This window comes from Melopsittacus undulatus, chromosome 3 (assembly GCF_012275295.1).
Source record: "Melopsittacus undulatus isolate bMelUnd1 chromosome 3, bMelUnd1.mat.Z, whole genome shotgun sequence".
Lineage (NCBI taxonomy): Eukaryota > Metazoa > Chordata > Aves > Psittaciformes > Psittaculidae > Melopsittacus > Melopsittacus undulatus.
In genome coordinates, this window is record NC_047529.1 from 37,514,924 (window position 1) to 37,536,474 (window position 21,551).

At 45.2% G+C, this 21,551-nt stretch overlaps 1 protein-coding gene across 2 annotated transcripts in view; it reads left to right on the forward strand.

The window, feature by feature from the left end:
• The first annotated feature begins 12,314 nt into the window (after nucleotides 1-12,314).
• The window catches only part of LRRC1 (leucine rich repeat containing 1), a 75,319-nt gene continuing 66,082 nt past the window's right edge, over nucleotides 12,315-21,551 (forward strand). The window contains exon 1 of one of the 2 annotated variants that reach the window (XM_034060617.1): nucleotides 12,315-12,625. In XM_034060617.1, the coding sequence (XP_033916508.1) occupies nucleotides 12,404-12,625 (222 nt within the window). In that variant the 5' untranslated portion in view covers nucleotides 12,315-12,403. The remainder of the gene's footprint in view (nucleotides 12,626-21,551) is intronic. The other variant, XM_034060618.1, reaches the window with a different exon arrangement.

Below are 21,551 nucleotides of genomic sequence, written 5' to 3' on the forward strand. Positions count from 1 at the left end.
AAACTGTGAAAGCAGGTTTTGCCAGAGGACAAAGTCAGTAGAAAAATTAAGGCTAGACTTCTTTCCATCATAAAGGAAACTCATCTACTGGTGTAAATAGGCATAGTTACACTAGATATGTGTACTTCATGTACCAGCACGGTACTTTCATTCCTACTACGCTGATGCATGAGGTGTATCTCCAGCAGGAATCAGCCTCTGTAGCTGATGAAGTCTCCAAAGGCGACTGGGTTCAGGTATGTGTTTATTTATCAGCTTGCTAACATCTCTTTTCAGTGGCTCAGCATTGGCTAAGTGCTTCAGGAAGAGATGGACATGTTATCTTTCCACACACAGCTCTGCAGAATTGGTAGATACTCATGGAAACTCACTTACCCCCTGTGCATGCCATTGTGCCTGCTGTGGAATGGGAGGTATGCCCAGGTGGGCAGAAACCTGGGATGCTCGTGTTAGGATTCTGAATCCTGGTATTTGCTCCTAGCTCAGTAACCATGCTGTTTTCCAAACTCTGAACCAAGCATAACATTCAGGTGAGTTGGGCAAAAGATTTGGAAGATGGGAAGACAGTGAGAATCGCCATGGGTTGATCTGGATGATACCATGCTTGTCACAATGTTGTTACCTTAACCCTCAAGTATGTACTGATATTTCTGTAACAGGGAAAGTAGCAGGGGCAGACTGCTTTGCAGACACAGTGAGAAGCTAAGAGAGGCTTCAGATGAGGGCATCTGTTGCAGGAATCCTCCCATCCTGGAGGTGCTGTCAGCCCAGAAGCCAGCCATGGTTGACTGGTAACGAACTCTCTCTGCTCCTTTTGCAAGACTAACCAGGCTGTGGGAGCACATTAAATACAGTGCTCCTGCCCTAGAAACTGATACTGCTGTAAAAGTTGCTTGCTTTAGGGTGACGACGCTGATGGTGGATCTAAATTGCCATCTCTCAGAAAATCCGGCTTCTAAGCAGCTTAGGAACTGGTGACAGCCCGTGGTCTGCTCAGCCTTTGCTGTCTTGGAGGAGAAGACTTGTCCTTTTCTGTCATTCTGAAGGGTATTGTGGTCCACACTAACAGTGGTGGCAAATAGAGATGAGGAAGAAATGAGGCTGGAGTCCAACATCTATGTTCTGAATCTGGAAGCTGCAGCTTCCCCCTGGTGCTCATTCTCATCCCTGGAGAGCTGAAATTCATTGAGATTTTGGGGGTTTTACCTATTCTTTCCTCTCATGGCTTTTGAAGAGCCCTTTAGAAAATGTGGGGTGCTGCTTTTAGTTAGTGCAAAACTGGAGATTTGACTTGGAGTGCTGAAAAGAGTTTAAAGGTTTTGCAAGCAGCAAACCCTAGATTTACAGCAAACAGGGGATTTTGCTTTCTCAGTACAGAAGCCCAGATGCAGCTCAAATTAAAATCAATAGTTGATCTGCATCCATTTACAGATACATCTACATTCATGTAGGCTGGGAAACCATATCCCTGTGAGCACATTTTCATTTGAAGCAGCTTGTACTCAGGCTCGCTGCAAATACATCTGCTCATCCACTGGGCAATGCTCACCCCCTTCTAAGAATGAGCTGGGGCCATTTTTTTGTTGCTGGATGCCAAGAGGAGGACTGACAAGGCAGAGGGAAGCTGCTGACCTGTTACATAGCTTGTTAGAGAAGTATGGAGCCCTTTAAAGCTCAGGGTGCAGCCAGGATTTACCTCTTGAGAAATGGCAGCAATCCCCAAAGTAAATAACATGTATGGGCAACAAATCTGACCCAAAATAAGCAGTTTGGATACAGCCTGTAAGGCTGAACTGAAAATAAACTGGTGTTTTTGGCTTATTATATGGGACAAGCTGAGCAAACATATTGTGATTCTCTCCTGTTTGATGATCTGTGTCCCAGATCACTGACTGCAGCCTCTCCAGGCTACGAGTCATATGCCTTTATTCCCTGTATAGAGAAAATTCCTGCTATGTTAGCAACAGACCTGTGAGGAATTTTGGTTTTGCCTCAGCTGGTTAATGAGCTGGAGTCTTGCTCTGGCCAGTGCTTGCAGGCAGCCCACTGGAAGGGCTTTTCTGCTCCATCACTCTGCTGGTGAGGAGTCCCTGCAGCAGAGGGTATCCCATAACCTGGGGCATGTCCCAGCTGCAGGATCATGCTTGGACCCTGCTGTTGAGAAGGGCCCTGGGATGTGCCCCAGGATGTCACCTGCTGCTGGAAACCCTGTTCTCCGGGTGGCAACCCCCAGTGCCATCAGCAGACCCAGGTCATTCCCTCCCCCAGGGAGGAATTGATGATGTCCACCTTGGGGTGCAGCTTTGGAGGATGCTTTGGGGTCTGTGCCACTGGAGACTGTTCCTATCTTTGACTGCCCTCCCACCTTTCACTCGTCCTCTGCTGCTGCCTCCTCTGGTGTGTGTCCCTTGCTTCACCCCACATCATGGCCAGCCCTCAGCAGAAGCAGCCCACTTCTCCCTCTGCGCCAGCATGGACAGCCAGGTCCTCCAGCCACTCCTGGGGGACATGTGGGCAGCATAGAATCATAGAATAGTTAGGGCTGGAAAGGACCTTAAGATCATCTAGTTCCAACCCCCCTGCCATGGGTTGGGACACCTCACACTAAACCATATCACCAAAGGCTCTGTCCAACCTGGTCTTGAACACTGCCAGGGATGGAGCATTCACTACCTCTCTGGGCAACCCATTCCAGTACCTCACCACCCTAACAGTAAAGAATTAGATCTGACTGAGTCCATGGAGGATTTGGGGGATTTTTAGCTGCTAAACCTTATGGTTGTTAGGTCCACGTGCTGCTGAGCCCATGTGAACTGAGTTTATTTTTTCAGAGGAATCTTGGACAAGTTTCATGGCTGTGGCAGCAAAAGGCACACTGGTGACAAGAGGCTGAGCCCTCTGCTTAGTGGCCCTTTCTGCTAAAAGGACTCTTCTTGTTTCTTCCAAAGAAATGATCAGAATAACAAAATTGCTGTGTGTCTTTCCAAGGTAAGCAGAGCACATTTTCTGGTGTGCTCTTAAAACAAGCTGGTTGTTTTAGCTGGAACTTTCTTAAAAATCCCTGAGCCTAAGTCAGATGTGTTAAGTAGAAAATTATCCCGACAGTTGGTGTCTGGGGAAGTTGCAAGCAAGTAGAAACTAGATCTCACAAAAGGAAGTACTGGGCCAGCAAACGATGGAGATTATCAGCTCTTCCCATCACTCCTGATGACAGAAGGAGAATAGGTGCCCTTCTGCTTCCTAGGGAGATTTCCAAATGTAAAGAAAAGGGCTTTGTTTGTGATCTGGGGGGGATTTCAGCTGAGGAAAGTTAGCAGGGAAACAAAGATAGGAAACCTGCAGCAGTTGGGCATTGTGTGTGAGAAAAGCTGCCCATTCACTATTTACAGTGTTTCCAGGAGCTAGAAAGGGCAAAATGCTTGTATTTTTTACTTAACTTGTAGCTGTTGTGTTCTCAACTTCCCTTCTTTTCAGCTTGTAGCCACAAGTTTAATCCAGAATATAATGTAGAGCTTTCCGCCTTCTAGAAAATAAATCTCATGATCTCATGGTAGTCTTGTGAGGAAACAGACAGGGAGGAAGAGGGAGAATAAAGGATGCAGGAAAACTGCATCATCCAGCCAGATATGCATTAGGCCCAACATCCTTACCCTGGTATAAGATTTCAGACGAGATTTTGCTTGAGGGCAGCTTGTCCTTCCTGCTGGAAGAGACTGTTTGCCATAGGATGAGCATATCTGTGTTGGGAGAATTGGGGGAAAAGCAATATATAGGATAGGAGATTCTGGGTGGGCTCTGTTTCTCTGGGGAAGCCCATGTCCCAGCAGCATTTCCACCTGAGAACAACTCCATCTGCATGGATCCTAAACCTGAAAGCACTGATGTATCTCAATGGCCTAAACCAACCCAGTTCAACAAGGAGTGGGATTTCAGGTGGATGAGAAGTCAAACCTGTGTCATGAGCCTGTGCACAGCAGGAGGTATGGATGCAGGAGGCTGCAGAATTACAAGCTGTTTCTTGACAACTGTGTGGCTGCAATGAGCATGCTGAAGCAAACTGGGCAAACTGGGATTCTCTTTCGCCCTTATCTGGCCTCCTGTTAGGCTGGACCACTGCAGGATGTCTGGACGAAGTGCTAAAAACTAGAAATAATGAAAAAATTGAATAAAACATCCAGGCTCAAGATCTGTGTATGCTGGCTGAAGAATTAGAGGGCATTCATAATGAAAGCCAAGCAGTATCCACAGTGGGTGATGGTACTTCCATGTGAGGATTCCCACAGATGGGCAAGACCAGACACATATTGCACAACTGGCGTCAGCTGGAAGAAGCCTGGTTTTGGGGTTTGTGTCCAACAGAACCACCACACCACTTTGCTTTCTGGTCCACACATTTTCCAGTGTTTGCAGACATCTCAGATCTTTCAAATTACTTTCAATAGTCTCTTCAAATACCAAACAATCTTAACTGAGCACATTGTTACCTGGTAAGATGTCTTCTCATGAAAAGACCAAAGATAGGAAAATGTTCAGTTGGAAGAGACCTAGAGTGGTCATTAGTCTGAGGGCTGGACTGGTAGAAGTTCCTTGCAGTTGGGAATTCACTAAAACCATTCACTAAAACCATTTTGCTTTCGATTCACTCCTTTTGTGGGTCTGCAGAGCTCCAGAGGTGCCTGCATGAACATTGCTGTTCACCACAGTGTCTGTTTGCCAAGTACTTACTTGACCTAAATTCTTTTGAAAACCATCATTTGTGACAAGTAGTGCAGCCTTTACAGAACTGGGTAGCTGGTTAATAAATGCTGTGACCTGGACCTGCCATTTTGTTATCAACAGGACAGGCAGTTATTTTTTAATTTCATTTATTTCAAAGTGTTAGCTGCTTTCTTATATATATTTTTTTTCTAAGTAGAAGATTGAGCTGTTGCATGAATGTCCTGGATTGGTGGTTTACATTTTGGTCCTCAGCATAGCATCTCTTCAGAAAGGTATTTAATTCTAAAGACAGTGGTGCTTCTCACTGAATAGTTACATCATATTTGGTAACCCACTAGATTCAGGTGTCTGCTTTTAGCACCAATTGTTACTGTGACACAAAGGCAGAAAAAATTATTTTACCTGATGCAGCTGCTGGCTGCCATTATTATGTTTGGCATTCCAAATAAATTCCATTTCTATTTCCTTTAATAAGTAACTTTCACGGTTTGTCAGCTCCTCTTGCTCAAAGGAGAAATATCTGACATTTTCTCATTCTTTTCCCTGAAGATCAGTATTAATTTTCCAACATGGTATTTTATAACTTGAGGAAAAACATTACTGAAGTACAATTAATATGCATTATATGAACTAAATAAATAAATCAGTGGAAAATAGACTCAATGTTCAACTTTCATGGAATGACAAGTGTGGGACTGCATGTGTGTGTATTTGTAGGTAAGACCCCATTTGACTACTCTAAGGGCATTAAAGTTCCCTTCCAGCTAAGATGAAAGAAAGAAGGAAATTAGGAGTCACCTGGAAAAAATAGTTGGAAGAAGTTATGAGCTAGTCAAAATATTTTTCATTGTTGCCAAATTCATGCTAGTCTCAGTGCTACCTGCTTTAACCTCCCAGTGCTAAAACATTCTCTGGGTCCATCAATCAGTACATGAAATGATGGGCCGTAAGGATGCTCCTGATGACAGTTCTTGACATGCTCCTCACTGCTACCCTTGCACTGGTGCAACCCTGCACCAGCCTAGCTTCCTGAACACAGATAGTGTCTTCTGCCCCTTGTGATGCTGAATGCAACCTGGCTCAGAATCTGCCAGAAGCCTGGGGTCTGTTATCAGCTGGAGTATAAAGATCATGAAATGGCATGAAGCGAAGGTGTGGCTTAATACTTACCAAAATCCCTGGTGTGGGCTGAGGCAGGGTGACCTGCCTCATGCCGGTATCTGCCTTTTCATTTCATGCCAAATCCAGCAGCGTGGCTGTCTGTTGGCCATGGGAAATAGAGCACGCAGTCAAGTGGTGTTTAGCTACATCGTGATGTTGATTTGAAAAAATAAACACAGACCTGAATTCGTGTCTCTGCTTGTTCTCTTCACAGTGGCTGGAGAAGCAAAATTTGCTATGAGAGGTTGCATCTGGTTGTACTGGACCAGCTGAAAACAGCAAAAACCTGGACAAATTGTTGGGGCTCAGGATCTATCTACCAGCTGTGATGGCCAGCCCAGCAATGGGAGGGAAAGAAGGGAAATACCCCATCCCAGCCACCAGAATATCTCTTCTTCTTACCTGCCAGAACCTGCCACTTTATTCTTCTGGCCAAAGAAGATGAGGGGTATCAGCCCTTGAAAGCTGGTATGAAATAAGAAACCATTAGCCACAATGCAACCAGATATTACTGGCCACTCCTTGCAAGCCAAACTGAATCAAATAGGATTAAATCAGAGTAATACTTCATGTGATTACAGCTTATTGTGTTCGAATAAGAGCTGACGTTATCGTGAGTGATTTGTTTGGGGATGGGGGTGGAGAGAAGAAGAGATGCTACAGCTTTTGCTCACAGTGATTGCTATTTATAGCGCTGTAAAACCACAGTGAATGTGTTAAATGCATGTGCCACTCAAGTTTTGTATTATGGCTATAATAATTAATTGTGACTCTTAGATGTGCCTTTATATTAATCATATGTTAATATTATTTTGTATCACTTATTTCAGACAAAAAACCCCGCAACTTTGTAGATGTGGCACTTGTGACACTGTAACCATAAGTTGTAACTGTATTTGCAGCTCTGCAATCAATATGGGAACAGTTTATAGTCACATCTACCTGCTGCTTTTACAACCCCCTTCTGAACAATTTGAATAGTAGCTGAAGAGTGAGTGTGACCGAAGTCCTCAGCCAGCAGAATGGAGAAAAGAGAAGTATGTCAGTGCTAATTAATCCAGCACCCTGCCTGGCCTGGCTCTCAGCACCTCTGCAGGCTGCACTATGGTTGCTGCGGGTTCAGTGCTATTCCCATTTAATTTGTTCAGAGGGGTTGAGTAACTACTCTTAGAGCAGCAATCAAGTGCTGGTAAGATTATTATCCCCAAAGCCGGTCCTATTGCCTGTAGTACTCTTCGTACCCTGCTTGTTTTGCCTTGGCTTCTCTGTGCTCTATAACCACATCTCTTTGTCTCTAACGAGGCTCAGGAAATCTGACTGGGGGAGGGAAGAAGTCCCAAAAGCAGAAGAGGCTTCAGGAACATGGCCTAGGGTAAATTTAACTGGGTTTTGCACTATGAGCTTTATGAACGACATAAACTATGCTAATGCAAAATGTTTTTCCATCCATTCTCTTTTACTCTCCCCCACACTGTACTTTAATGTTAAGTTCTGATTATTCTGAATGTTACTTCTTTCTCTGTAGCAGCACTAACCTCCTCCTCACTCACCCAAACCCATGTATATTCTTGCTTTAGGGCTTTTAATGAGAATCTCAGCTTAAAACTTGGTGGTGTTTCCTTGAACTGCATTTTGACAAGCCAGAAAGCAATTATGTCTGAGCTGCACTGAGGAGGGAGAGCTGCAGACTGACCTTGCTTGTGCTTTTTTCAAACAATAACTTCTATGAATACTCGTGAGATCACCCCTGCCTTATCTGTAATTTACATTTCATTGTCTGGGTTCTTTAAAAGTCACATAAACCTTATTTGTTGTTCAGAATCACACAGATGATGGTATCTAGAAAGAGAAATTCAGGAGTGGTAGTGACCGAAGGATGGCTGTTTGTTCGATGGACTATATAAACATTATTTTGTAGGTCCTCACCTACCTCCCAAATTTGAACTATGATGTGACTGTATGTGGAACTGGTACCGTCACTGCTGTTCCCAACAGAGTGCCCTGGAAGGACTGACTGGTTCATCGGGGCAATCCCTTGCACGCAGCACATCCCTGCTGGCAATCCCATGCGGGAGAGCTTCTCCATCTGTATATGTGCTACGAATTACTGGGGGTGCAACTTTTGCTTATATACACCTTAACACTGTTTAACAGGGACAGCAGTGACTACCACAAAACCTCATGTGGGTGGCCTGATTGCAGTGTGAATGGCAGAAAGAAAGGGGAACTGTGGTATCACAGTGAGATCAGACTTCATCTCTTCCCTGCAAAAACAGAGTTGGTAGAAGTCTGACCTTGTCCTGAAGAAAGTGGCCTATCAGGAAAGAAGCACAAGGCTACTCTCTACGCTCCTTCACTGTTCTCACAAGAGGCAGTGGCATTACTCTTTTTACAGATTTCATACAGCTCAAAGGCTTCTGGCATTGCTGGGAAAGAATTAAACAATATTAATTTGTCCCAAGAAACTAAAATTCAGCCAATCAATGCATAAAAGTACTAAAGTACTGAAATACTTTTAGAAGTACTAAAAGGGGAGGAGGAGGAATAGAAACTGAAAGACCTAAATTACAAAGCTCAATAAGAAAATAAAGGCAAACAAGACCTATCAAATGGTAGTTTGGAGACAGGTAATCCCCTGCAGAACTGAGAGAACATCAGACCTTATTTCCTTCTGCATGTTAGCCACACTTTGACTCTCCAAGGAAATGTGTAAGGCAGCAGGACTGCTGCTGTCAGAGAGGACAATACTTCTACTTGTGGGGGAGAGTTGCCCCAGGCAAGAGGAGTGTCATGTATGTGTTAGTCTGAGCCCTGGCAATTTGCTGTCCTCTGCTTGCTCGCACCTACTCCTGCATGCCTGGTTATAGCTTCCAGTTACTCTATTGTATCTCAGTTCTCTTTTCCTGCCCCTTTTCAAAGACTTTTCCTACCACAATTTGCCCCGACTTGAGGTCACTCTTCTGGCCACACAGAATACAGAGTTGGTCTCTTCTAGGATTAGGGAAGGGGTTTTTATTGTTGCCATTTCTTAGTGCAGCAGAACTATATAGACTAGTAACTCATTACACAGACCATAGCTGAACAGGTTTACTTGCTCAGGATGATGCTTTTTACTGTGAGCATACTAGTTCCTGAACAAAGGCTGTTGCCTTTTGGCCTCCTTGCTGCCTATTTCCATACCATAGCCTCAGGCTATATCTTCCCAAGGGTTGTGACAGTAGCTGTTCATCTCACAGGAAAGGAAAAGGTTCTTCATCCTTATATCCAGTGTCAGTTTGTGAAGGCAGATCTTATAAATAAGTATTAAGCCCTCTTGCTGTCACGCTGTCCCCTGGATTCCCTGGCACTCATGAGAAACGTGCAAATAGTTTGCCTCATCCAACATTAAAGTTTACTGACTCACCCAATAGTCACTGTAACCTTCCTGTTACTGTCTAGACTTGTCACAGTGAGACATAGTCATGACACATGTGACAGCATCTGCAGAAGTGACACTTCATGCCAAACTTCATGTCTGTGAGATGCAAGAAGGGCTCAAACTGTTTACAAGCCTCTGAGTTAGATTGGGATGCTGGGATGTGAAACCCTCTCTGTGGGGAGGGTATGCTGGGCATTGTGCCCAAATAGCACAGAGGACGGTGGGACAGAGAGCATCACAAGCTGGCATGAAATCCCTCCAAAGATGCCACTGCCAGAGGTCCTCCCTGGTGTCAGACTCAGCTGTAGGACAGAGTGGATGCTTCCAGCTGTGCAGAACATGCATAGAAAGTCCTGAAGTTCCACTCAAAAGCCTGGTCTTAAGAGCTAGAGCTCAGGAGTCAACCCATTCATCCTCTAAGCAAGTCACATTGTTTTTCAAATTCAAATGCTTTGATGCCACTCCATCCCAACATAGTTCCATATAGGACTGCATGCCCTATGCACACTGAGGGCAGTCGACCACAGCTCTCCTTTGTACATGTGCCCTGCTGCGTGGCTCCCCTGCAGTCCCTCTTCTCCAGAGGGTTCCCTAGGAATAAAGGCACAGAGGAGCTGCAATGATCACTGAATTTAGGGAAGGCAATCTTGGTAGTAGATCTCTGTTGGACTCTGCTGAGAGCACTGTGTTCCTTGTGTCTGGTTCAGGACTTCCTGTGTCAGAGCTGCCATGAGAAGATTGATTTTCTGAACCTATCCCTTCTGCTTGCCTTCAGAGAGAACCAACAGCTGGAAGAAGTGTTGGCCACTGGCTAGAACCCTCTAAGAGTAAGGGAGATGGTCCTCATCTCCACCTCTAGCATTTGCCAGCCAGCCTCCTGGATCCCTGCCTTTGCCATGCTCCGTGCCAGTGCTCAACATATTTGTTTGGTTTTCTTCTGTCTTGGAGTTACCTAATGCCCTGCCCTGTGGCAGAGAAGGCCCGTCCCTTCCAAGCACATGTGAACACATTTAACAATGTTCCATGGGTGCTGCAGGAGCTGAGGCAGTCTTTCCCTCAAAATATTGTGGATATCTAAAAAACCCCTAAGCGCCAAGCCCTGCCTTGGGTAATGATCTTCCCTTCCAGTGCAGGATGGAAACAGTCAATCACAGCTTTCATTTCGCATGTGCTAGAAACACATCCTATACTTGCAGTGGATGAAAATGACATTGAAAACCTAGTCCTCTGAGGGAAAATGCTGATGCTTCTCTCCAACACACATTTTAGTCATGATGTGGTCAGAAGCCAGATAATTTTCTGTGGCTTTTATAGAAAACCAGTTTGCTGGTTATCAGGTCAGCAATATTTACAGATCTTTCCCCATGGGTTAGCAGATGTATTTACATACTTTATTTAGGCACGTTGGGAAGTTTCACCTGATTTTTTGTAATTAGTGGACATATTGACTGCAGGAAGAAGCTACTGGTACTTACAAGAAGCTGGTAACATTTTTGAAGTTTCTTGTTTTGTAGGTCAGCAAAGAGTAACAGTACACAAGCTCCTAAAATGTCCTTTTTAAAACCCAAAACCAGTCAGATCACTGCAATTCCCACACAAACAAGTGTAGCCTGCAAGATTTATCATCTGATTTAAGAAACAACAACGATACATACATTGAAAATGTGTAAGATTAGGTGTTGTCAGTACCTCGCAGGGATTAAAGAACACAGATGACTACAATAACCTCTCCCTGTGAATGCAACCAGTCGTAATTATGCAAGAAATTAGCAGTATTCGGAGAGCAGCTCTGACGCTCAGTGCCTGCTTTCAGAAGTATTTTATGTCACTGCGCGGATTACAAAATTGCTGTTATGCAACCAGAAGTATGAGCGCCTCCGAGAGTGTTTTGTCGCCGAGTCTCCGCATGCTGCCCCTCTCACAGAGGTACTAGGGGCAGGGCTCCTGGAGCCTGGAGCCGGCAGGCACCGGGGGAGAGCGGGCAGCCTGCCGGTGTGTTTACCTTCCCTCACCTTTCTGACCTTACAATCAGCCCTTTTGAAAGTGGATTTAGAAAAAACAAACAACTTACTCAGAAAGCCTTGAGGAGAGTGTATTGATTTTTTTTTTTGTGTGCCACAACAATGTAGCTTGAGAGGAAAACACCATCCACGGCCATGGTACCTAGACAGCATTCCGTACATTTCATTACTTTACTTTACAGCTGGAGTTGCGTTCCACCAACTGAAGGGAACGCGTTAGTGTAGCCTGCACACACTCCGGCTCGGTGAGATGTTTGCGAGCATCTCAGGTAGGGAGCAGTTCTAGAAGTTGGTAACCCTTCACGGCATCCCCAGTCATTTCGCACCCTCTCACACCGCCTGTCCCAGAGCAGACCCCGCACCACAGCCCGCACCTACGGCAAACCCTGCCAGGGGAGAGCTGCAGGGAGCCCCCCGGCGCGGTGTGGCGGAGCGCAGCGCGCTGCCCTCGGGTGTGCCTGTGCCCTTCCAGACGGCGCAAGCCCCGTTCCGGAGCGCCTTTCCCGTGGCACGAAGTTACACAGGGGCCTGGCCCGGCCCGAAGAGGCGCCACTGTGGGTGCGAGTGACCGGCCGCCTTCCCACGCGCCCCGGGGCCAGGACCGGGGCCGGGTCCGAGCCCGGGGCGGGGCGGCAGGGCCCGGCCCCGCTGATGTCAGCCGGGACGGGGGAGGAGGGGAGGGGAGAGAGGCACGACGGGGGAGCGGCTGCCGTGTTCCGGGTCAGGCGCGGGAAGGCGCGGCGGCCGCCAGCAGCGCTGCGCCCGACGCCCCGCGATGCGGCTGCGGGCAGGGCAGCGGCCCGCCGAGGAGCAGTAGGGGGGCGCCCCCCGCCCCGCCGCGCTCCGGCTCCTGCCTATTGTTCTCCCGGGGCCGCCGCGCTCGCCCGGGGCCGCTTGCCCGCCGCCGCCCGCGGCACGCTGGATGCGGGTTGGCGCCGGCGGCTCCCCGGGACCCGCGCTGCTCGGCGGCGGAGCGGGCAGCGGCTCCTGCGGCCGGCGGGGAGGAGCGGGCGGCGGAGAGCGGCGGTGCCGCCCGCCCCGCGGTCCCCGGCGGCCCGGCCTGCCCCCCCTGCCTGGCGGGGCGATGTTCCACTGCATCCCGCTGTGGCGGTGCAACCGCCATGTGGAGTCCATCGACAAGCGGCACTGCTCGCTGGCCGCCGTGCCCGAGGAGATCTACCGCTACAGCCGCAGCCTGGAGGAGCTCCTGCTGGACGCCAACCAGCTCCGCGAGCTGCCCAAGGTGAGCGGGCAGCGGGTCCCGGCCCCAACCCGGTGTCGCCGCCGCACGGGGCGGAGTGCGCAGGTGAGCGGCCCCGGCAGGTGCCCGCCGAGCTCCCCGGCCCGGCGCCGGTGGGGTGAGGTGGCACCGCGCCCGCCCCGTAGCTGCGGTGAGGGGCTGCTGGGACTGTCCGCCTGCGGTAGGAACCGCGGGAGTTAAAGCAAGGGCCGGAGTCTCGGGTTAGCGTTTGGTGGTAAATGGACAAACCCTAACTATGCTATGGTTCTATGAAAACCAGGAGCTCCGCGTCTGGGTGGGGGAAATGTGCTGTTCGGAGGGCAGAGGGCATAGGACCAGAGTCATAGGATGTGAATGTATGTTGTGATTAACATTCACGTCATTGGAATTGCAAGACCTTGGAGGGCATTAAATCCTCCCCTTTTTTCCCCTTTCGATAGATGCTGCCTGCTCTGTACATGGGGAAAAAAAAGCCTCTAGCTGGTAACAGCATTCCTGTTACTGCCTTCCATTCTTGGAAACTTTGTTATGCAGAGCACGAGAGACAAACTTTTTCTTTCTCTCTGTGTAAGTCCTGCACAGTTATCAGTGTTTTGCTTCTTGCATGAAACATGTAGCCGGGTTTTTGTGCGTAGTCTCTTTTGCTTGTACTGTCAAAGGAGAAGTCACTTTCAGTTCAGCTTGGTTTTGAGACATGGAGGTGGTACTCGCCAGCATGACTGTCTGGCTGGCACTTGCTGGCTTTGCTAGAGGGACTCCATCCCAGCGATTCCACTGAGGCACTGTTTGCCTCCACGGATACAGCACGAGTGGGAGGCGTGCTTGACTCCTGACTTGATGAACCACAGGCATTTTTCAGTGTTTCCTCTTTAAACTTTGGTCACCTCAAAAGCCTTTGTGAGTTGTGGTTGGTAGCTTGACACTGGAGGGAAAGTGTTACCTGGAAGTTTCACCTTTAAAGTGTGTGAATTCTTCTCACTAACTTGGAATCCAGGAATCTGAACTCACTAGCCAGAAAGATTTTTCAAAAGCACCTTTGTTTCCACCTGAATCAAAGTTGTTCTGTTCATACCAGAATTTAAACAGTCTTACTAAGTTCACTTGCATAAACTGCTCTCACTCTGCATAGTAAGAGTAATCATTGTGGATGAGTTTTCCTATAGACAGTAGTAAAGATGTTCAGTTGAACTGACGTATTAAATTTGCCTTTTTCTCCTGGAAAACCTGGGTGCGGGTTTGCATCTGGTTGTGACTGAGCTCTTTATCCTTCTGAAGTAGAGCAAAACTGGTTTACACAGCCTCCGTGTGGGTTCTGCTTTTACTTCCAGCAGTTTCTGCTGGCTTTGTGCACAGACCAGACTCAGGAGTCTCTTTGTACTAGGCTTTTCTTCTTAGTGTTGGCTTTCAGGCTCATACAGTTCTTATTGCAGGAGTATTGAATGTGCTTGTGACTGAAATCCTGTTGAGACCTATGGCTCTCTGTTTGGGTTTGTTTCTTAATAATAAATCTGCTTAATACCATAAACTGCTGTTTGCAAAAGTAAAGATGATGTCCCTTGTTCATCCTACTATATGGTGTCTATTTCTGTAAATAGAGTGCAACTATTCATTGTTTCTCCTCTTCCTTAAACTGTAATACATGAAGTCACCTTGTTTTGTGCTGTGATGGCTAAAAAGACTGCTTCTTCCTATTACTTGCGTATTAAGTCATGTACATGTAAAAATATCTGAGGGGGTAATAAAAGAAAGGGCAGACCAGGCTCCTTGGCACTGCAGTGGAATCAAGCAAAAGTTGAACTTAGAAGATTTGTTTTCTTTTTTACGTGGATCAGATTACAGGAGTGCCTAAATATTCTGTAGGAAGATTGTGGGTTTTTAGCTGGACTAGGAAGAATCTGATGAAATACAACCACAGAAACATACTTGTAGTATCTGTTCTGAGTACTTTGTTCCTTGTCAGCAATGCAGGAAGGCATTTTTATTAGGGCTTCCTGCACAGACCTATGAACTTTCCTTGTCAGTTCCTTATTAATGGTTTCTGATAAATGGAATATAGTGCCATCATCTCAGATAAGTGTTGAATTTAGGGTTTTCTGGTACATACAGCTGCAGTCCCAGATGTGAAACTAATCTATTGAAGGTGGAAATGGGTAGGAAGAGCCCTGTTTGACATTTCTACCAGCAAATAGTTTTAAAAGTTCAGCTATAGGAATCTGGCTCAGGAGCACAGCAGAAGTTCTCTCTGTGGAAGGTAGTTACAAAGTGTGCTGTTCATTCCCCTTTATATTAAAAAGGTAGTGCTGATGCAAAGTACAGAAAGCTGGGGTACAGCATACCTCTTGCAGAGAAAACACAAGGGAAATCATTAGGGCATATAATTAACAAACTGTTTAGGTCAGCATAGATCTTAGTGGTCGTTACGCCCTTAATCTAATGTAACATATTATATTAGTCTTACCTCCATTAAGTTTCTTCTCTATGTGCATAAAGGCAGTAACACAAAGTCAAATTGTTTATTGGCTTGGTTCAGGCCTAAGCAAGTTGGGAGACTTGTTTAACTCTTGGTGTCTGGTTAGATAGATGTTTTCCCATAAATGATGAAGTTGCTCCATGCCGATTCCTGGTGAATCATCTGTGGGCTTTGCTGATGCCATGATATATCCCGTAACAGGGATAAGGTGTTCATGTCATGTCACTGGGATGGTTGTGATCTTCCTTAGAAAATTTCTGTTGTAAAAGTGAAGAATCACCCCAAAGACTGTGAGGTGCAGCAGAAGTTGCTGTAGTTGGTTGGACAAGGAAAACCCCAACTCTACTGCCCTGCTTTGTTCTATGTGCTGGTAGATGAGACCTCATCTTCCCAATGTGGGCAGGTGCGGTCTGAAAGGCCTATTACAACAGGCTGAAGGTCTTGTAATACTTCTGTGAGACCAAGGAGATACAGATTAGCTCTTCTCCCTGCTTTTCCATGTGGCAACTCTGTGGCAGTGATCATGCCTTTATCTCCAGACGTCTGCTTTCCTTCCACTTGCACAATTTTTTTTCTTCCTTTCCAATCTAAAGCTTTCTGAGGCAGATGCATATCAGCAAGTGTCATGATGGAGTACACAGACTTGCTGTCTTTCTCTCAAGTTGAAACTTGGGGAAGCTTGTGTTGGATACACATGTTTACCCCCTCTTCCCTGTTTCTCCCTGCCCCTGTTTCTCTTAAGTAGCAGTGAAAGGTGTTCTTTGGTAGTTTTGCTCCAATACACCGGTGGAAGAATACATACTAATACACCTGCATTTTGAGGTCCAGAAGTAGTCTTAGGCATTGTTTAATCTGCAGTCTTTGCTACCGTGCTTAAAACCTCTGTTGTTCTGGAGGACAGTAGAACATGGCATATGTCAGGGTGTTACTGAACAAACACACACAGAAGTCCCCTCAAAAGATGGAAGATAACTTAAAGAATTGCTGTAGCACCTCAATGGGGAAGGACTGGCAGACAGACCCAGCAGCATTGCTGCGTTGTATGTTCTGAGAGTCATCTGAAGGACCCTGAGGAACAAGAAATGCACTTGAATTATTCTGAAAGAATTAGTTTGTTGGTTTTATTTTTGTGTTGGCTGATCAAAAGTATGGCAGAATTCTTCACCTTTTTTTCCAAGGGAGGAAGGATAGGAAGGATTTATCTGGAAAACATCTGAAATGTCCAAGAAGCAGAGGGAGATGTTTTTGCCCCTGTTATTTCCACTCCTCCCCTTGTTTGCTGTCTTATATATTAATGCCTATGTGCACCTGGAAAACAGTTCTGTTTCTCTGACCCCCTTTTCCCTACAAATACCTTTTTTTCCCCCCTGAGCTATACCTGTCAACCTGTCAGCTTAATAATTTATATTTGTACAGTATCTTAGTTTTTTTTCTTTGTATCATTTTGCTACTGCACAGGGATCCTTTTGTTTTCCCATGTCAATACACCAGTTCTTTCCCATTTCCTTAACTGCTCAGCTGGATTCCTTGATCCCTTCTTCCCCCCCATTTATGTGATGGAGAACTAATGCTGACAGTGACGTTTCTCCGTTGTCTTGGGCTTTTTGCTCTGTATGTTCATACTTTTCCATCCTCCCCCGTCCTGACATCCCAGGATCTTGCTTCCTCTGCTTAAAGTGCTCTGTCTGTGCTTCTGATTCTTTGCTTCCTCTTGTGTCCCTTCTGTGCCGGATTCTTGACTGCTCTTGCGAACACTTTTTTCCTTTTCTGTTCTTTGTACTCTGCTCTTTCCCATTCCTTTCTGCTGCCTCCCAGGTTTCCTTTTCTGCTCTTGCCCTTCCTGTCTGATAAGCCAGCCTGTGGGATGTGCTGGAGGAGCAGGCTCTGTACTATTTAGCTGCTAGTGGTTTTCCACAATATTGAGGTCTCTCTTAGCCGTTCTTGGCAGATGAGGCTGTTTTCCCACAGAACAGCAATTTCTTGCTGTCAGCATGCTTCTCACCACTTCTGCTTTACAAGACAAATTAAAGAGCTGCACCCTTCAGTCTCGAAAGGAAAGGCTTTGTATAGGGCCATTGGTAGAGTGTGGCTCTTAACTTGCATAAATAATTAATTCCCCTGTGTTGGATCCTGAGTGCCTTCTGTTAAATATTTAGTGTATCTGACTTGATTGGAAAAAAAATAGAGTATGTGGTCACCAGTGTGCACAGAGTGGCTTAAAAATGTAGCTTGTGGGTTTGTTTTTTTTTTTTTTTCTAAACCTGGAACGTTTTTATTTTCCTTAGGAGTGGAAACTTGAGGGGTTTTTCAATTCAAGCTGTAATGTGTAGTGTATCATTTGCTACATGTCAAAAACTCTACTCAACCAAGTAGGTTTTCTGGCAAATTGCTCTGATAGAAGAAAATAACACATTCTGCACGATGCATTTCAATAGCTTCTCTAATGAAAAGCATCAGATAAAAATAAAATGCTTTCAATTCTATAGGTTGGTCTGTAGTTGCTGAAATGTTGTTTCCTACTCCTGCACATTAGAATTTAAGGGCCAATACACCCTGTCAACTTAATTTCCCTGTACATGGAATTTGCAGTACAAAACTGGATCTTAGTGCATTTTTTTTTCCACCAAGATATTTAGAAATCTCTTATGAATCTTTGAATACAATATTATATTGGCTTTTATAGTAAATCCCCAGCATTCACTGCATTGGTGGATGGTGGAAGTAGTTCTGACTCTTGTTTTGCTGCTGTTTTGCTTGTGCTGCTCTGTTGTTTTACTCAAAGGATAAAGACCACTTTCCCATGAGACTTTTTGCAGATGTTGTTTACGTGCAAACTCCAGTGACAAAAAGAAAAACCCATATCAAACTTTTCTGTATGCACTTAGTTTAAGAGACTGCTCAACTCTTTCTTCTTTTGGGAATGATTTTTATGCAGTGTTTGTAAACCTAATCTGATGCAATTCTGAATCATTTCACTTCTGTGTTTGAATTTACAGATTGTACCTGTCATCTGTAATTTTTCTTCTTGGTGTTACATGCTAAACCTTCTCGGTAGAGTTGATTGATGTGAGACCCCTTTCCTGGTAGGCCTGGTAAACCATGGCCTCCTCCTGTGCCCTACTTACTGTGCTGGAGAAGTGGATGGTGTGATGATGCTGCTTGGCATTTGGCTTAAGCAGCGTCTATCTCTTCATTATGTGTGATGTTGAAATCCAGGGTGCTGTTATCATAACAAAATCTTGTGAAAGCTCCTTAAGAAGAAGTCCTTTTGTTCTTCCCATACCAGACAGATGACCTGTTCTAAATGACTTACGCTGTGAGCAGGGAGTTTGGATGGACTAGGTGATTTCCAGAGGTCCCTTCAAATCTCAACTGTTCTGTGATTCTATAGGGAGAATATCAGGGATTTTACCGGTCTTTAGTTTTGATTTTTTAATGGTGCAAATAGAATTGTCATGTTTTTCACTGTTTACTCACGCTCAGATGTTCAATTGCATTTTGTTTTTAACATTGATAGTGTCGTGATGTTTTTGCACATCTTCCTGTAAATCCTTGAAGAAATACCACTGTATGATTTGAGCAAGCATGTACTTTCAGTTAATATCAGAGAGAACTATGCCACTGTGTGGAACTGAAGTAAACTGTAAGCACACAGTACAAGTAGTTTTACTGAAAGTTTAGGATTTTTTTGTTTCAGTATGACAAATGCTGTGTATAATAGTTTCTAACCCCTGCAGCTTTACAACGTCAGTGTCTTAAGACTACTTACCTTTTGTAAAAAGCTTTTGTGAGCGTAGCAATTAGTACTAGTGTGCAGCACAAGCTTGAATTATTAAAATAAATAATGGTTTGTAGAGAAGCACCCTTATATTAATGTTCCTTTAAACAAAGAACGCTGTGTGGAAGGCTCCAAATAAATTTATTATTTGTTAGTTTTTCTGCTAGCTTCCAGATTCTGTGTTGTATTACTTAAGGCTTGAAGAAAATAGCACACCTTTTGACATCAAATTTGAAAGACCACAGTCTGATGGGAGTGGAGGGAGAACTTAGTGTGGTGTCCCCTGCAAAGTCTGACTTCCCTGTGAATGCCCCTGAGGTTGTTCAAAAGGTTGTGAAGCCTGCTTGGTTTCAAGTATTTTCTTGTATTTTTTTGTAGTAACAGCTGAGTTCTACTGATTTTGACCTCAGCTGGAAGAAAGTAATTAGATGGCTATGTTTCAGTACTTTTTAAGTTATCAAAGGGATGTATTGTTGTAGTGAATTGATAGTATCCCCATCTCTCTGTGAGATGAACACAGATGAGACAAGGTTTGAGTGCAGAGATTATACATCTGTAGCTCTAAAATAAATTTCATGATTCTACATAGTTATTTTTCTAATTAGATCAGTTGGTCTAAAAAAAGATGTTACCTCCTGCCAACAATCTTGTATACTGGAAAAATGCATGCTAACAATTCATTAGTGAGATTAAACGTGTTTTTGGTTTTTTTTTGTGGGTTTTTTTGTTTGTTTGTTTCTCCAAATGGCAAATGCATTTAGCTGCAATGAATCCATATTTTGTTGTAGCAGATGTTTTCTGTTCTCTCTCAAAGGCAGAGCTAGTCCATCCCAGCACTCTTAGTGGTTATGGCATCAAGTGCTCTTTAACCTTGGTTACCTCTGCTTAATCACTATAAAAGAGAAAGTAAATCGTGGCCTGCCAGGAAACCCATTCAATGCATCACTCAGTAGAGCATCGTTTTGATTCAGTGCTGCAGTATATTGGATTTTGAGAGTGGATAGTCGCTTATTTGGTTTTAAAAATGGATGGTAATAACCAAGACTAGGACCTGCAACTTGCCCATCATTGACTGTAGGTCAGAAAATGGCAGGTGTTTTGAAAACAGAGGCCGTAAACGTAGCAGGTAGATATTGAATGCCAGCTTTGATGAAGTATTGGTTGTCATTTTTGCTTTGTCTCATGTAGACCCTTCCCTAGTCCTTCTGCCTGGCTGATTCTTCATATTGGGCTTTAAAGCAGATAGCAGTTGCAGTATCTGGTTCTGTTTAGGGTACCTGCCCCTATGGTCTTTCATGAATACTTTCTCATGTGAAATCTAGTAATTAGTTGGGTTCAAACTTAAACAGGAGGGTTTTAGGTTAGCTCTTAGGAAGAAATTCTTCACTGTGACGGTGGTGAGGCACTGGCACAGGTTGCCCAGAGAAGCTGTGTCTGCTCCATCCCTGGCAGTGTTCAAGGCCAGGTTGGATGGGGCTTTGAGCACCATGGTCTAGTGGAAGGTGTCCCTGCCCATGGCAGAGGTTTGGAACTGGAGGATCTTTAAGGTCCCTTCTAACCCAACCCATTCTATGTTTTATTAATGTTGTGTATGAATTCCTGCTTGAATGTCTGCTTCTATGCTGTCATCCGTTAATAGTCATGATGACAAAGTTGGTGCTAGGATGCTGCAAGACCAAAGTACAGCTTCAATATTGTCTACAAGCATTGCTTTGGGCATGTGAAACAATCTTTCACCATGACAAAAATCTGTAGCAGTTCTGGTTTTGCCATGAAACATGACAGAATTGGATACATCAGCTGTGTGGAGCCATTTGGGGGCTTGTGACCTAGCAAGTGGACAGAGGTCTGCATACTATGGTCCGTCACCAGCTGCTGCTCCGTCTTCTTGTGGCTTGAGAGAAATCCATCAGCTGCTTCAAGTAGCACATTGATACAGAGTAATGAATTGCAGGAGGACTCTGCTGCACTGTGAATTAATCCCTGCCCTCAGCAGTCATTTCAGTATCTCACTCAGTACCTTATTTGAAAATTAAAGTATGTTTGGCCCAAAGAATGAAGTGGGACCCGTATTTGTGAAGCCCTCACTAGGTGTCCCTGCTCACAGTTGAATGCAGGTGAAGTGACTGGAGGGCTGTCCATAGCAGGCTTTGTGGGAGATGCCAGGATGATAACACCCATACTAGACTTTACTAGAGTCTGCCAGGAACTCATTGCACACTTCATTAGTCTGGAGTAGGATCCACCTTCCTCAGTGTCACATTGTGCAACTACTTAGGATGGGCTTCTAGGAGAATGTGCCTGCTCTATGGACTCTTGCTGGATTTCCTCAGAGCTCCCAGTAGTGCTAGTAGCAGGAGTGGATTTTAAGACAGCAATATACAGGACTGCACCCTAGAAAGAGTTTTTTGCTTACAAGTTGGGCCTTTTGACTGGGGTGCCTTGAGGGTTGAATGGAGGATACTTTGACTGTAAGCGTGGCCATGGTTTGTGTCAGCTTGAGGTTGGCATGTCCACTGGCTGACTTTGGAGTGGAATCAATGTCTGAAATCCCACCAGTTGGTTAGTGTAGGTCATCAAATCTCCTATCCTCTTGTAAAACTTAGCACTGAGTGTGCCCTGTGAGTGGTTTTTCACAGAGCTGACTGTTGATGACTTCTGCAAATTCAGAGCTGCTTCTGCCTTACGCGTTTTAATCCTTATTCTCCTTGTAGTCTCCAGGCCACCAAGCAGTGTGTTCACCT